Source organism: Squalius cephalus (genome assembly GCF_949319135.1).
Source record: "Squalius cephalus genome assembly, chromosome: 2".
Classification (NCBI taxonomy): Eukaryota; Metazoa; Chordata; class Actinopteri; order Cypriniformes; family Leuciscidae; genus Squalius; species Squalius cephalus.
The window spans coordinates 8,562,759-8,577,395 of NC_137123.1; the positions used below are offsets into that span (position 1 = coordinate 8,562,759).

A 14,637-nucleotide genomic window follows, 5' to 3' on the forward strand; every position below is an offset into this window, starting at 1 on the left:
TTGTAGAAATATTCTCATTCTGAACTCTGCTCAGAGCATGATGGTGCGTTATGGCAATGCTTTTGAAGATAAAGATTGTGTTTTTATCCTGATGCATGTATTATATTCAGGCCTGCTTCAACGGGGTGCTAAAGAGCAGTTGAAACTATATTCATTCTGAGCACGTAAAAGGCCAATCAGATGTGTTTCAGTTAGTCAGAGTTCACTCAATACAACACTGACTGAGTTCTGCACTCTCGTGAATCCTCTCATTATAACCAACAAAGTGTAAATGAGTCATTATGCAGTGTAGTCAGCTTAATTGATTAGAATGGGAATTTAGCAGGAATGCAGAACTCACACTAAACTGAAGTGATTGACAGCTTCAGTGATTATAAAGGGATTTCTATGTATAATCCATTCATAATTTGAATGAAAGTTTTGTTTTTCATGCTGCTAATAGGATCAATGGCCACGTACACGCTGCAAAGATTCAGGAGTAACAACTGCTAATGAATACGCTAAATATTCGTCACATGAGTCACTCCCGAAATTGCGATGATTTGACAGTGATAACCATGGCAACGGACAAGACAAAATTGTCCCAAAAAAAAAAAAAAAAATTAATTCAATTAAAAAATAAATAAAGAAGATTAACCGAGTAACAGATTAATAAAACAGAATAACAGATTAATTAAAAAATATCTGAGAGTTACATAATTATATTAGTAGATAAGTAAATAATATTAGCATTTACTTAGAATTATAAATAATTATTTAATTATAATTTTTTTTTTCTTTTTTTTTTTCAAATAGTTAAATAAAATTCGTAAAGGGTTAAAGGGAGTGTGATCCAATTATTGTTTGCTTTGGAGTGAAATTGCTACCAAGAATCCTGAAATTTTACTGGTCTTGATACTGACTAATGAAATCACTTATTAGTTATACTACGTCAGCAACACATGCCCTAATAATACTATTGAACGCTGTTGCATAATTATTTGTTGAAGTTATGACTTTTAATCTCGTAAGTTTCCCATGTACATTATGCTATTGCTACGGTGGTGCAAGGAGCCGTTGCTTACACACTTTGAGCACTGTATCTAATTTCAGAAGCGCCTTCAGTGATCTGATTCTGGAATCAAGCCTGATTATATTGGTGATCTTGCAGTGATGTCAGTCAGAATGGCTCCTCCTCTTCCTCTGATTCTTCTGCTCATGATTCTCGCATTTCACGGTGAGCTATAAGTTCATTTTAACTTTAGTCAATCATCCTTTTGAACCCTCTTTCACATTTTTTGTATGAATCAAAAATATAATAAGCAAATTTTAGCCTATAGTTTAGTAAAAACTAAAGTTCAGCTAAATGTTTCATTGTTTCCCCCAAACTACAACGTACCAAGATAAAAATCAATGTACAAGTTATGTGCTGTACATCACAAACTATTATTTCTATTGCTTTGCAATGTAAACAGTTCATGTGTTCCAGGGAAAAAATAACAGCGTAAAGATGTGGAACAACATAAAAAAAATCTGTGTGAAACTATCCCTATAATCTGTGTTTCAGGGGTTTCTGATGCTGATTGGGGTGTGAGTTACAGTCCTTCACACATCTGTGCACTAAAGGACTCAACAGTGATAATGAGATGCACTTATACATACCCTACTGGACATCAGATCATGGAAGTGTTCTGGACCAAACGCTTCGTAATAAAGGGTGTCGAGCCTCCAGATCTGTCTAATGACCCTGAATACAGTCAGAGGCTTCAGTATCTGGGAGATAAACAGCAGAACTGCACCGTCAGACTGAGTCATGTGACACTGAAGGATGAAGACATGTACTATTTCAGATTCACAACTGATAAAGACAAATGGATTGGTAAACCTGGAGTGACTCTTAATGTCACAGGTGACTTTGGTGAGGTTTATCTCTTCTTCTGTGCATTATGTTGAATAATAATCAGTGTATGACAGCAGCACTAGATATAATGTGTGTGTTGTGTTCAGATCTTCAGGTGGAGTCTCCTGAGAGAGTGACAGAGGGAGATTCAGTCACTCTGAGATGTAAAAGCAGCTGCGCTCTGACTGACAGAGCAACATTCATCTGGTACAGAAACTCACAGCCATTAACTGAGAGAAGAGACAGAAACAATGAACTCCTGCTGCAGTCAGTCAGAAGAGAGGATTCAGGCAGATATAGCTGTGCTGTAGACGGACACACTCACATCTCTCCTGAGGTTCAGCTCAATGTCATGTGTGAGTACAGATTCATTAACTAGATGTACCGCATGGCGCCTGCACTGGCTTTCCACAAAAATAAATGACGTGGAGCAATTTGGCTGTATTGCGTGTTTAAGTTGTATATTTTAAAAGACTGTCTGGAGTATTCCTGTGGATCATGGATAATTTAGAGTTTTGTAATTATTTGCCATTACTATTTAAGTTTTATATCAAAAGTCATTAGTTTAGACACTTAACATCCATAATGTGAAAACGTCACATCCATAACAGTGGTTTTCCCTACATAATGTATTACAAAAATGAGTTTCAAAAACACACTTATTGTGTTCAAGCAAGTCTTTTTCATGCTACATCGGCAGTTTGTTTAATGATTCACAGAGTTTGTAGGACACTTGTAAAGTGTGTGTATTTCATGTTATGTCCATAACGCTGATAAAATGTATTCATAGTGTGTATGTGTCTGTGTGTGTGTGTGTGTGTGTGTGTGTGTGTCTGTGCGTGTATGCGTGCGTACATGTGTGTGCGTGTGTGTGTTTGTGTGTGTGTGTCTGTGCATGTGGATTTGTATGTGTGTGTATGGGTGTGTGTCTGTGCGTGTGGATGTCAGTGTGTGTGCATGCTTGCGTTTGTTTGTATTCCTGCATGTGTGTGTGTGACAGTATCATCCTAAACCAGCAACCCTTCGCTCAACAGCACCATCTACATGCCGATGAGTGTACAGTCACTAAATGTGCACATAAATGAATTTATTTTATACCCCCCCATGGATGAAATTCTACGAAACTTAGCATACCCCCAGATGATGTCAAGTTAATCATACACATGAAATATGGTGCAGTTCTGAACATCTCAACTGAAGATAGGGGCGATTAAAGCAGAATAATATTGCATTTTCATTTTTTATGGGAAGGGGCGCAAATCACAAATGAGTGATTATGGGCTAGGTTGATGTGGGCCCTTAAGAGCAACATACCATACAAATTTCTTCATCCTCGGTGCCACGGTTCAGGTAGTTATTTAGGAAAAACTGCATTTTTTGGGTTTGGGGGGGCCCAGTGCGGGGGGGGAGTGGCCCCCGGGGACCAAACTAAATTTTTCCGTACAAATCTAGTGGGGCTACATGCCCACCAAATTTCATGTTCCCCGGTGTTTCGGTGTCCCTGGTATCGTTGACGAAAAAATTCAGTAGATGACGAAAAAAAAAAAAAAAAAAAACTTTGACAATCCCTATATGACCGCTTTCGCTTAATTATTGTTAAGATTAGGAGATCGTGTTTGAATTAGATGATTTAAGGTTTTCATTTTTGTACTTTTTAGATCCTCCCAGGAACGTCTCAGTGTTGATAAGTGGATCTGGTGTAATAGTGGAGGGAGATTCAGTGACTCTGAACTGCATCAGTGACTCAAACCCTCCTGCTCTGAACTTCAGCTGGTTTAAGGAGAATGAAACCTCAGCTGTTGGATCTGGACAGAGTTTCAGTGCACTACAGAGTGGACGCTTCTACTGTCAGGCTCACAATCAACATGGATCTCAGAGATCAGACGCTGTAACTGTCACAGGTGAAGCTTTTATTAACACACTCCTGTATCTTCACATCATTCATCAGTTTGGAGAGTTAATCATGATGATCTTCCTCTTTCAGTTCATCATGTTGCTGGTAGGAATGTGATTGTGATCAAAGCGGCATCTGGAGGATTATTCATCATCATCATATTATTATTATTATTATCATTTATTATGTAAATAAAAGTATATCAATAAAGAGTACATAAATATAATACTTTCAAACTAATTCAGAAAGATATTTGATTATTATTGGTATATGAAACAATGAAATTACTTGTTTGTGTTTTTGACAGTAAGAAGAAAAGGATAAACAGAAGATCTGCTATAACTGAGGTGAGATAATCAAAGAACCACAGAATAATATTGAAAGAATAAAATTAGCTTTTTTGTAAATTCAGAGATGGTTTTCTTTTTACAGCTGGTCCAATGTGAAATATTGATTTGAGCATAATTATGTTTTACTGTTTGAGTAAGAGACTGTAGAGTGACAACACTTTTGATACTTGATTGGCGCTTCTGTTCCTAGGGAGATGGCAAAGACTCTTCCTTAATTGTTACGGCAACAGTTTGTGATCAAGTCAGATTACATTATATGTTGGGAAATTATCAGACTGCTCAAACATCTCATGACAAATACTGAGACGTGAACTCACAGCATTTAACATTTATTGTTTTGTGCTGGAAGTCCTTCTCCTTGTTCCCTATCGATACGGTTCACTCGTACTGCATCGCTCCTTTTTCTCAGATTCTACTGAAGTTTTAATAAAATCACACAGTAAAACTGCATGAGCCAAAGGATGCTCTGCGAACGAACCTATGGTGTGAAAGCCCGCCGAGTTATCCAGCCAGTACTATAAAGGCAAATTTCGGTGCATTCTGCTGACACTCGGCGGCTGAGAATGACATTAACAGAATAACAGAGCCTATTTCTCTAAAAGAGCACTTTTAGCTGGCGTTTGTTTTAAAACGCTGTGCCTCTAAAGCGCTTTGCTTCGCTTGCTGGTGTTGTGCTGAATTTCGACCCCCTGCCAAATTATTACCCCCCTCGTTGAAGTCAGTACCTGATTGGCTAATCCTAACCCCACCCCTAATCATAACCCCTCACCCACAGCTAATCCTAAACCTACTAATGCTAGGGGGGTAATAATTTGGCTGGGTTGAAATTCGGCTCAACACCGGCCCTGTCCCCGCAAGCCACGTTCATTGATAACGGATACTTTCAGTATGAGAGCGCGAGTCTCGCCTCGCTGCATTATTGCACTGCTTTCTCTGAAGAAAGTGGTGACTCCTCGTTCCCCCGCTGGGCTGAATGAATGGGACTAAGTGAGAGTTACCAGCATCAGAGCTGGGAAGCCTGTATGGGTAAGTTGAATGAACCACTCTTGCTGGCTCTGTAGAATAATTAACGAAACGCTGTGAGACAGGAGGGTAACACTTTATTTCGATAGTCCACTTTAGACATTCTACTGACTATAAGTAACTTGGCAACTACAAGTCAACTTATTCTACTAACCCGAACCCTAACACAACCATAAGCTAACAGTCTACCGACAGTCTACTACAGTCTACTAATACTAGTTAGTTGACATGTAGTTGCAAAGTTACTTATAGTTAGTAGAATGTCTAAAGTGGACTATCGAAATAAAGTGGAACCGACAGGAGTACTGGCTGCAAGCTCCGGCAAAATTTAATTATCTCTGATTCTTTTCTTACCTTACAATGTATTCACAACATTAACATATTTAACTTTATCGAACGACAATTACTTGTTTCTCTGTAACACAACACATTAAAGAAAATAACATTTCAATAAAGGGCTTTTCAGAAGTTACTTTTGTCTGAAGTTCTGTATTCATCCCTGTTTAGCCTTGGCACTCTTGGGCCCTTTTTCAAGCGCCCTATTGGCCTGGGCCCTAGGCTGACTGTCGTTCCACAGTTCTAAGTCTAGTGACGCAATACGAGTGAACCGTATCGATAGGCAACGTACTCGGTTACAAGCGTAACCTTGGTTCCCTGAGATAACGGGAACAAGTACTGTGTCACCGGCCGTGCTATCATGCTGCACGACTTGCCGTATCATTGCTTCAGTCGAATGAACCTGATTCCTATGGGCAGAATGCATGCTTATATAGAGGGCTGGCTCTGCCCATTGGCTCGTGCAGTTTAACTGCGTGATTTTATTAAAACTGCAGTAAATCGGAGAAAAAGGAGATTTCCCATTGTGTCTAGCGATGCAGTACTCGTTCCCGTTATCTCAGGGAACCGAGGTTACGCTATAATAACTGAGTATGTTTCCCTGTAGAGCGATGATCCCAGTGCAAACACATATGCAGCTCTTAACCTCAAGTCCAGATCATCTGACCTCTACGACACACTCACAGTAAGAGAAATGTTGAAAACTACATGTGCAAATTACAAAACAGTTTGTTCATTCAAAATGTATGTAATAATCTCTCTGTCTTTCACACAGTCTGTCTCGGATCCTGCTGTTCACCAGTCCGGCTCTTCTGAATATGAGAATCTGTAGCTCAGTAGCTCTTCAAGTCTTCTCAAGAAGAAACTCTCATCACTCTTACTCCTCAATAGATACTATACAGTCCTTGCATTCAGTCTTTTCAATCTATATTATACGAGCAATCTCACCAACAGTAATCAGATTGTTAAAATATGTGAGAAAGATTATTTGTACCATTGAAGTGTTTGCTTTATTAATGTGCTTTTTAAAAATGTTTGCAGACCTTGTCAAATGTGTTTCCCTTAACAATAACAATACATGCCAAGACGCAGCGCTAAGATGAAGCACAAGTTGAACTTTACTCAACCTTTGTTGCATCATTGGACACGCCTACATCACAACTAACAATGAAAATGAAGAACTTTGTGTGTGAACACACTTTTAGAGTTTTGCAGGGAAGTGATGTTTCTCATTGCTTTTGTAGAAAGTAATGGATTATGTTCATTAATAAATGAGTTTACCACTGTGAGCTGTTGCTTTATTAAAGGACTTGTGTGAGTAAATCATGTCTGAATAGCAGTTTATTAAAAGGTTTTTATCTTTATTCCTTTAACACATTAATAACACATTAAATTATAAAAAGGTACATGGCCATTCAACCTTCTGTTTTGAATGAGTGCTTTAGAGCGTGTATCAAACTGGCTTAAATTGTTTCAAACCACGTTTTGCAATTCTGATGCTCTGACGCTGGAGGGCGATGAGCAAACACCTGATCTGAAAATGTTGTGGGTTTTTACATGTCAGGTGTTTAAAAAAATGAAAACACCCAATATACAGATGTTTCATAGACACTATAAGATATAATCAATAATTACAATTACACAAATAAAACATAACTATTGTATTGGTAAGATTAATTTAAAATTAAAACACTAATATTAATCATGAAAGACTTCTCTTGTATATTAAGTTCTATTGTCTGCAAAATATCCATCAGTGTATTGAAGGATTTTACAGAAATTATCAGTAAATTGAGAGGAACGAGGAAGCTTCCTGAGGAGTCATGTGTGAGGATGCATTGGTGTCTCCTTCACTCGTGTCCTAAGGGGTGGAGCTAAGCCGTGAGGAAATGAGGATGCACCAATGAGACACGAGACATCCTTGATATATTCACAGTTGAACACCATCAGCAAAACTACAGATGTTTGAGTAACAGGTCTGGGACGTCAGCACTCGTCTGTCCATCTCTCACGAGGGTCACATGATCGCACAGTCAACACTAGAGAGATGCTGTGAGGTTTGACACATGTTTTTCCTCATCTCTCTCGCTACATTTTATGGCCATATTTAGAGTTTCACAAGATAACCAGCGATAACAGTGAAGTAACACATGACCACTTCTAAAAAGCTTAAAAGAACTTGTAGAACAATTGAAAAAGAAACATTGTAGACATTATAGCAACTGAGGTATTCTATTATACTCCATTATATACTGATAAGTTCTGGTTCAGTTTATCACCAAATTGCTATTGATCAGTCCAGGTTTATCAAATACACGATCAATAATTGTATTGGTTCCTTAGGAACAGATAAATATGCATACGTTTAAAAACATTTTAATGAGCATCTCTACAGACTGAGGTAAAGTTTCTCTCAGTTGAACTGGTTTTAGTCTAATGTTGCATCTGTGATGATGTCCTTTGGTCTTTGCTTAAACTCTACTTCTGCTGTATGCTGTGAAGTGTTAAACACACATCTTAAACACACATTTTAAAATGTGATGATCACTTCAGAGTGTGAAAACCCCAATGCTGGTTTCATCCTGATCATGTGTATTGTTGTCACTGGTAATGAGTGTTGCTGAAACTGGTAAGAGCATGATTTTACAATAATTCTGTAGATCTATTTAACTCTAGTTTTCCTGAGTAATAAAAGTGAGGATGTTCAATAGTTTTTTTATAACCAAGACTTTAAATGTGTCTCTATACAGAAAGTGATGTTTAAAAAATCTACCTTTAGAAATATTCACTTGTGTAAAAATGTGACAAATAGCCCCAGTATATACGGTATATGATGACAGGAACTATAAGTCTGTATTATTTGGTCTGATTTTTGGAGAATATTCAGCATTTAACAGTGGTGATGATGAGGTGAGCACCTGTCAAGTCAAGTCACCTTCGTTTCCACTTTTAACAATATGAATTGTTTCAAAAGTTGAAATTGTTGAAAGCTGACTGTGTTGTCGTCTCGCGTCGCCTGCGTCGGGGCAAAAAAGCTGCACTTAAACACACAGAGAGAACTAGAGCCGACTGTCAGAATGTGCGTTCTGCACCTGTGTGTAAACATACACACACACACACACCATATTGCCAAAAGTATTGGGAATCCCTGACTGGGATCACTGAAGATCCCATGCTTGCGTTCTCTTTCCACCACCTGCTGGTGACTTTATTCCAATGCAACATCATTCACTTTCTTTCGGAAATGAGATCTTTCATTTTATTTTCCTCTTAACCACTAGATGGCACAAAAACGTTCTAAAACATCCGCTTTTCAAAATGCACGAGGAAATACACTATATTGCCAAAAGTATTGGGACACCCCTCCAAATCATTGAATTCAGGTGTTCCTGAGTCCCTTCCATGGCCACAGGTGTATAAATCAAGCACTAGGCATGCAGACACTTCTACACACATCTGTGAAAGAATAAATCTCTCTCAGGAGTGAACTCAAGCGTGGTCCTGTTATAGGTTGCTTTGCAATAAGTCCATTCGTGAAATTTCCTCATTAATAAATATTACACGGCCAACTGTCATTGACGTCAAACCTAGACCAGCGTCCAAAGGCACCATTTTTAAATTGATCGAGGAGATTATAGTGATTATCGGCTTCAGTTTTGGTCTATCCGTAGAAGAGTTATGTTGTGTGGTTTCAAAAGACTTGGGATATTATTCACCAGTTGTATGCATTACGGTCACGGCGGAAAGAAAATAATGTGTTGAAACGGCATTTTGAGGTGAGTACACTTAATGTCTGGATTTCCTGAAGGATCTACATTAAAGGGTTAGTTCACCCAAAAATGAAAATTCTGTCAGTAATTACTCACCCTCATGTTGTTCCAACCACGTAAGAACTCCGTTCATCTTCGGAACACAAATTAAGATATTTTTGATGAAATCTGAGCCATGTCTGAATCCTCCATAGGCTGCTAGGTGACCGAAACTTGCTGGCCCAGAAAAGTTATTAAAGAGATCGTTAATATAGTCCAAGTGACTCCAGTGGCTCAATCTTAAGTATATCAAGCGACGAGAATACTTTTTGTGCGCAAAAACAAACAAAAATAACGACTTTATTCCACTATTCATTTCCTTCTCTCTGGACCTCTAGTTGGTTCGCGTAGTGTTTTTGCGCAGCGCGTCCGTGTTACACGTCACCACGTAGGCTCACTATTGGCCGACGCCGGTCATGTGTGTGATGCGTGATGACGTACAACACAGACGCACAGCGCAAAAACACTACGAGGCCCAGAGAGAAGGAAATGAAAAGTGGAATAAAGTCGTTATTTTTGTTTGTTTTTGCGCACAAAAAGTATTCTCGTCGCTTGATATACTTAAGATTGAGCCACTGGAGTCACTTGGACTATATTAACGATCTCTTTAATAACTTTTCTGGGCCAGCAAGTTTCGGTCACATAGCAGCCTATGGAGGATTCAGACATGGCTCAGATTTCATCAAAAATATCTTAATTTGTGTTCCGAAGATGAACGAAGGTCTTATGCGGTTGGAACAATATGAGGGTGAGTAATTACTGACAGAATTTTCATTTTTGGGTGAACTAACCCTTTAAGTAATTCAAATGGACAGAGAGGGACTCCTAGTGGATGTGATACATTTATTGGACAGCCATAAATTTGCATTGAATTTGAATGACTTCCACCAGTGTCTTGCTGCTTTAGATGCTTCATTATTTTAAACTAGACAAAGTAAACATCCAATGTGAGAAAAAAATGTCGCATCAGTAGTGTTTGTTTCTTTTTAACAAATAAATAACCCTGTCATTATATATTGAGATGATTACAGCATGTTTCAATATATTAATGTTTTATATACTATATAAAAACTTAAGTAAGAGTGTGTGCTTCACAGGGAGCAAGAGAGTTGGAACAGAGCTTTAAAAACATTCTTTTATTGATACAAATACATGTAAATATTACAGGATGCAGATTAATTGAATCATTGGTAAATAATGTTGAAAATGTTGCTGTGATCTTTAATGAGCTGTAGTATTCAACATGACATCAGCTATAGATATTAAACCTTTGGAGTCAGAGTCATATCTTAGTAGCTGAGCACAGCAGAAAAAAATATCATTTTCTTGAGGTAAACATGCATTCAAAAGAGAACACAAAATCTCAAAGATTGTAGTGCAAATGTCATTCATACTGCAGCAGATAGTCAAGTATGTACATAACTTCAGTTAACATATCGAATAGTAAAATGTTACAGTAAACAATGATGTAAACAGATATGTCTGTAGTCAGTCCTGGTCTCATTTTCCTACATTACAATAGAGGATCATGGAAACGACCATCGCTGCAATCTGTGAAGGAACAAATTTGGTGCAATATTGAATAAAACTGTTTGTTTTTTTTGTTTTTTTACAGGTAAATGAAAATGGTTGAGTTGGCTTCTTGATTATTTTAAATTTTCCTGTTTTTTTGAGTGATTATCTCTATTGATATTGCAAAACTACAAGTTCTTAAGTATCTATTTTAGTTTCGACAACTTTGTGCCAAATTTTGTATATACAGATGACCTCTTATTACATAAACCTCAATATCTTGTCTCTAAAGATGGTCTGTTTTTATGAAATATGACCCAGGCAACCAAAAAAACACAAAAATGCATTACAATGTATTGTTAAATCAGGATCATGACCATTAGTGTTAATGCACACAGAATTATCTGACTAAAGCTTTGCCAATTATTCAGACCCTCAATTCTATTGCATCACATACTGAGATGTTGATCATCATGATGTTTGACGTTTGTCTTTCGTTGCAAACGGCATATTAGTGTACATAGAGGATCTCGCATGTGTGTAAGACTGAAGTAAATACCTCTAAAGCAGCGATTCCCAGAGCCACACCAGCCAGCAGAACTGCGTTATCCTTGATCAGCTTCTCTAATGCCCTGAAACAGCCCGTGACGGGCTACAGACAACGCAAAACACACACATCAATGCAATTTCTACATAGACAATTATGTTTTCAATAGTTGATTCAGATACTGTGTAAATGTTGCTCTCTTTTCAAAAGGTTTAGTAGTTTTTTTTGTTGTTTTTTTTGCACGTCATGTGCATCTTTATGGCCATTCAACATTTCTTTGTTTACCGTACCACAGCTTTGTTTCACTCTGCTGTCCTTAATGCACAATTACATGGTTGGTTGCATTTTATTATAGGCATTTATTATTTGCAACCCACTGAGCCAAACCAATGCATCTTTCATGCAAAAAATATCTTGCCATCTTGCTCATTAACTGGCTGAGTGAGTGACAAATAATAGAGTGCATTGTGGCTATACATACATTTCATTAATCTCATACATGTCTGCTTTGATAGTAAGTTTAGCACAAAGTGTTCTGTAACATACATCTATTCCTGCTGCGATTTCATTACAGATTATACTGTTTTTGCAACACGTGTCAGGATATGATGATGTGTCAGATACAAACGGAGAGTCCGTGAAGTCGGTGTAGTTGTTATATCCGCAGCATTTCAGCTAGAAAAAAACACATGTGCATGTTTGCATTATTTGGGATTGTAATGTCAGAAAACAGCCAGAAATGGCAGCTAGAATCATCATTAAACGCATGATGGCTGGTGTCGTACCTCATTCATAGTGCTATTCCAGACTGCAGTGAAATCTTCATTCTTTCCATAGTCCTCCTTAATGCTTGTAGCAACTGTCTCTCCAATTTCATCCAGAAATTGCTCAACCTGGAATGCAGTTAAAATCACGTTCAGCCTCTGATTTCACGGTCACATTCCATAATACTCATTTAAGATTCATTTAAACCATATATGATTATGGAATCATAAAGAGACCATATAATGAGATGTTTGTGGGTGTTAAATATATTTTTGTACAGACTTTATAAGCCATTGTGGTTTTTAATGTGCAGTATTTTGTATTGCCAATATTAGCTTGGTCATGGAAAATGTATTTATTCAAATTAATTTAAAGCTCACATCTTTTAAGGCTTGAATTATATTGTGAGCCCCTTCTATAAAGCATCATTACTTAGTATTTGTGACTACATAGGCTTTTTGGGTTTTGCATTTGTGTTTTTCTGTTATTTCTGATAGCTCCCACGGTTATGGAATATTTTGAAATACGGACATTTCTATAATGACATTTCTATAAATTTGTCTAGATATGTTAGAAATTGTTCTTTGTGGGTGCAATCTCCAATAAAATGATTTTCAAAAATCCATATCCAATTATAATAATAATAATAATCTTGAAAAACCGTCCAATTAGAAATCCATTGTTCAGAAGGTATATAATATAAAATAAAATAAAAGTAATAACATAAAAGATTTATCAAGTAAAAAGATAATGTTTTACAAGAAAATACTATTTCAGTCTCTCTACTTCAAAATATCATGTTTAATTCAATGTGTTACCTGCTGTTTCTTTATAATTATTAGGTAACACTTTACAATAAGGTTCATTAGTTAACATTAGTTATCTACCTTAGTTAACATGAACTGAGAATTAACAATACTTCTACAGCATTTACTTATCTTAGTTAATATTAATTTCAACATTTACTAATAATTATTAAAACCAAAGGTTGTATTTGTTAACATCCGTTAATGCACTGTGAACTAACATCAACAAACATTTTTTTTTTTATTCACTAATATCAACAAAGATTAATAAATACTGTAACAAATGTAGGTAACACTTTATTTTACAGTCTCCTTGTAAACTTTGTTGCAGGTACTTACCATGGTAATAAAAGTAAAATGATGCATAATTGCATGCAACTAACCCTCAACCAAACCCTAATCCTACCCTAACCCTATAGTAAGTACATGTTATTAATTAATATTACTCAGTACTTAAATATATAATTATACTGTAACAATGACACCTTAACTTAAAATGTTACCCAAATGTATTACATTGTTAGTTCATATTAGTTAATACATTAACTAATGTTAACTAATGAAACTTATTGTAAAGTGTAGCCATTATTTGTGAAATTTGCAATTTTTGAGTTAAAAATGTAAATCCTTCGCCAAATTTGTTCAGCTCTCACCAAAGGCTCGAAGACGATGAGCACAATCCCCGCTGCCACCTCCACGAGGAAGATGATGAGCACGATGATGAAGAACTAGGGAGACAGTCGAGACATTTACTTTAACATCATTTTTGGGAGTGGAACCGTTCAGGGGTGTGTTTCCCAAAATCATCGTTAGTTAACTACTGTATGTTCGCAAGTTCTGTCGTTATCAGCAGTTCAACAAGTCTGTGTTTCCCGAAACCCTCGTCATAATGAACATTCGCAAACAGAATTGCAGAGTTGTGTGTTTGTAACGACAGCTCTTGATCTGTGGTTAGAAGCAGAGTTTCTAGTTTGCCTGACATGTGGACTCAATAAATCCTTATCTTGAGCAAAATAAGCAAGCTGACATTCAGTACAATCTATATCTTTTATTTAGAATATATACAAATGTCATTTACGTCTTTTAGTTTGTCAAGAGATTTAAAGCGTTGTTTTTGAAGAGTGCGCATGTGTGAACGAGCTCTAGTGCGTAAGAACGAGTCTATGATTGAATCTGGAAATAGAGCAAAATAACTGAGAGAAATTCAAATTAGTCCTCAGGCGCCATGTCCGTAATTGGTAGCAAAAAGTCTAGTATTAATTCGATCTCAAACTATTCATTAAAATAAGTTATTACTCCACCACGCGCGTGACAACATTAATGCGCGTGATTTTTGCGCACCAATTTGCGACATTAGGCGCGTTTCCATTACAGATTTGCGCCAAACTATTGCGAAATGACCCATTAACCGATGTTATACGACTAAAACGTAAATTTTCCTCCCGCAATAAGTCATTCCAAAAATCATGGCAACGGATGTTGGTAGGTTTATGTATCTCAGCCACTGCACTGGCCATTATTAATCAAAGGAGACGTGTGTGTGTTTTCCAAGCATTAATGGCAAGGAAAGACCCTTAGCCTATACTTGAGAGCAGCACTTATGAGGTGTTTCTGGGTGTTTCTCCCTCATATCTGCTTCGAGGTCTTGATTGTGGCATTTTTTTTTTTTGAGGTTTAGAATCCAGTATTCCTGCAATTCTTTTGTCTTTTATGAGT

At 37.1% G+C, this 14,637-nt stretch overlaps 2 protein-coding genes and 1 long non-coding RNA gene across 3 annotated transcripts in view; 2 read left to right on the forward strand and 1 right to left on the reverse strand.

Annotated features, from left to right (window-relative positions):
• Positions 1-1,152: 1,152 nt before the first annotated feature.
• The window catches only part of LOC307148957 (B-cell receptor CD22-like), a gene marked incomplete at both ends in the record, with an annotated part of 20,815 nt that continues 7,330 nt past the window's right edge, over positions 1,153-14,637 (forward strand). The window contains one exon of the mRNA XM_079854927.1: positions 1,153-1,216. Coding sequence (XP_079711053.1) covers positions 1,153-1,216 — 64 coding nt within the window. The remainder of the gene's footprint in view (positions 1,217-14,637) is intronic.
• LOC307144729 lies at positions 3,587-6,294 on the forward strand. The gene is made up of 4 exons (XR_013818831.1): positions 3,587-3,780; positions 3,864-3,960; positions 4,081-4,120; positions 6,258-6,294. It is a non-coding gene; the product is annotated as an uncharacterized lncRNA (long non-coding RNA).
• The window catches only part of tspan34a (tetraspanin 34a), an 8,962-nt gene continuing 4,740 nt past the window's right edge, over positions 10,416-14,637 (reverse strand). The window contains exons 5-9 of the mRNA XM_079854652.1: positions 13,575-13,649; positions 12,136-12,243; positions 11,897-12,025; positions 11,363-11,455; positions 10,416-10,842 (exon numbers count right to left, since the gene is read on the reverse strand). Of these exons, the coding sequence (XP_079710778.1) occupies positions 10,792-10,842; positions 11,363-11,455; positions 11,897-12,025; positions 12,136-12,243; positions 13,575-13,649 (456 nt within the window). The 3' untranslated portion in view covers positions 10,416-10,791. The remainder of the gene's footprint in view (positions 10,843-11,362; positions 11,456-11,896; positions 12,026-12,135; positions 12,244-13,574; positions 13,650-14,637) is intronic.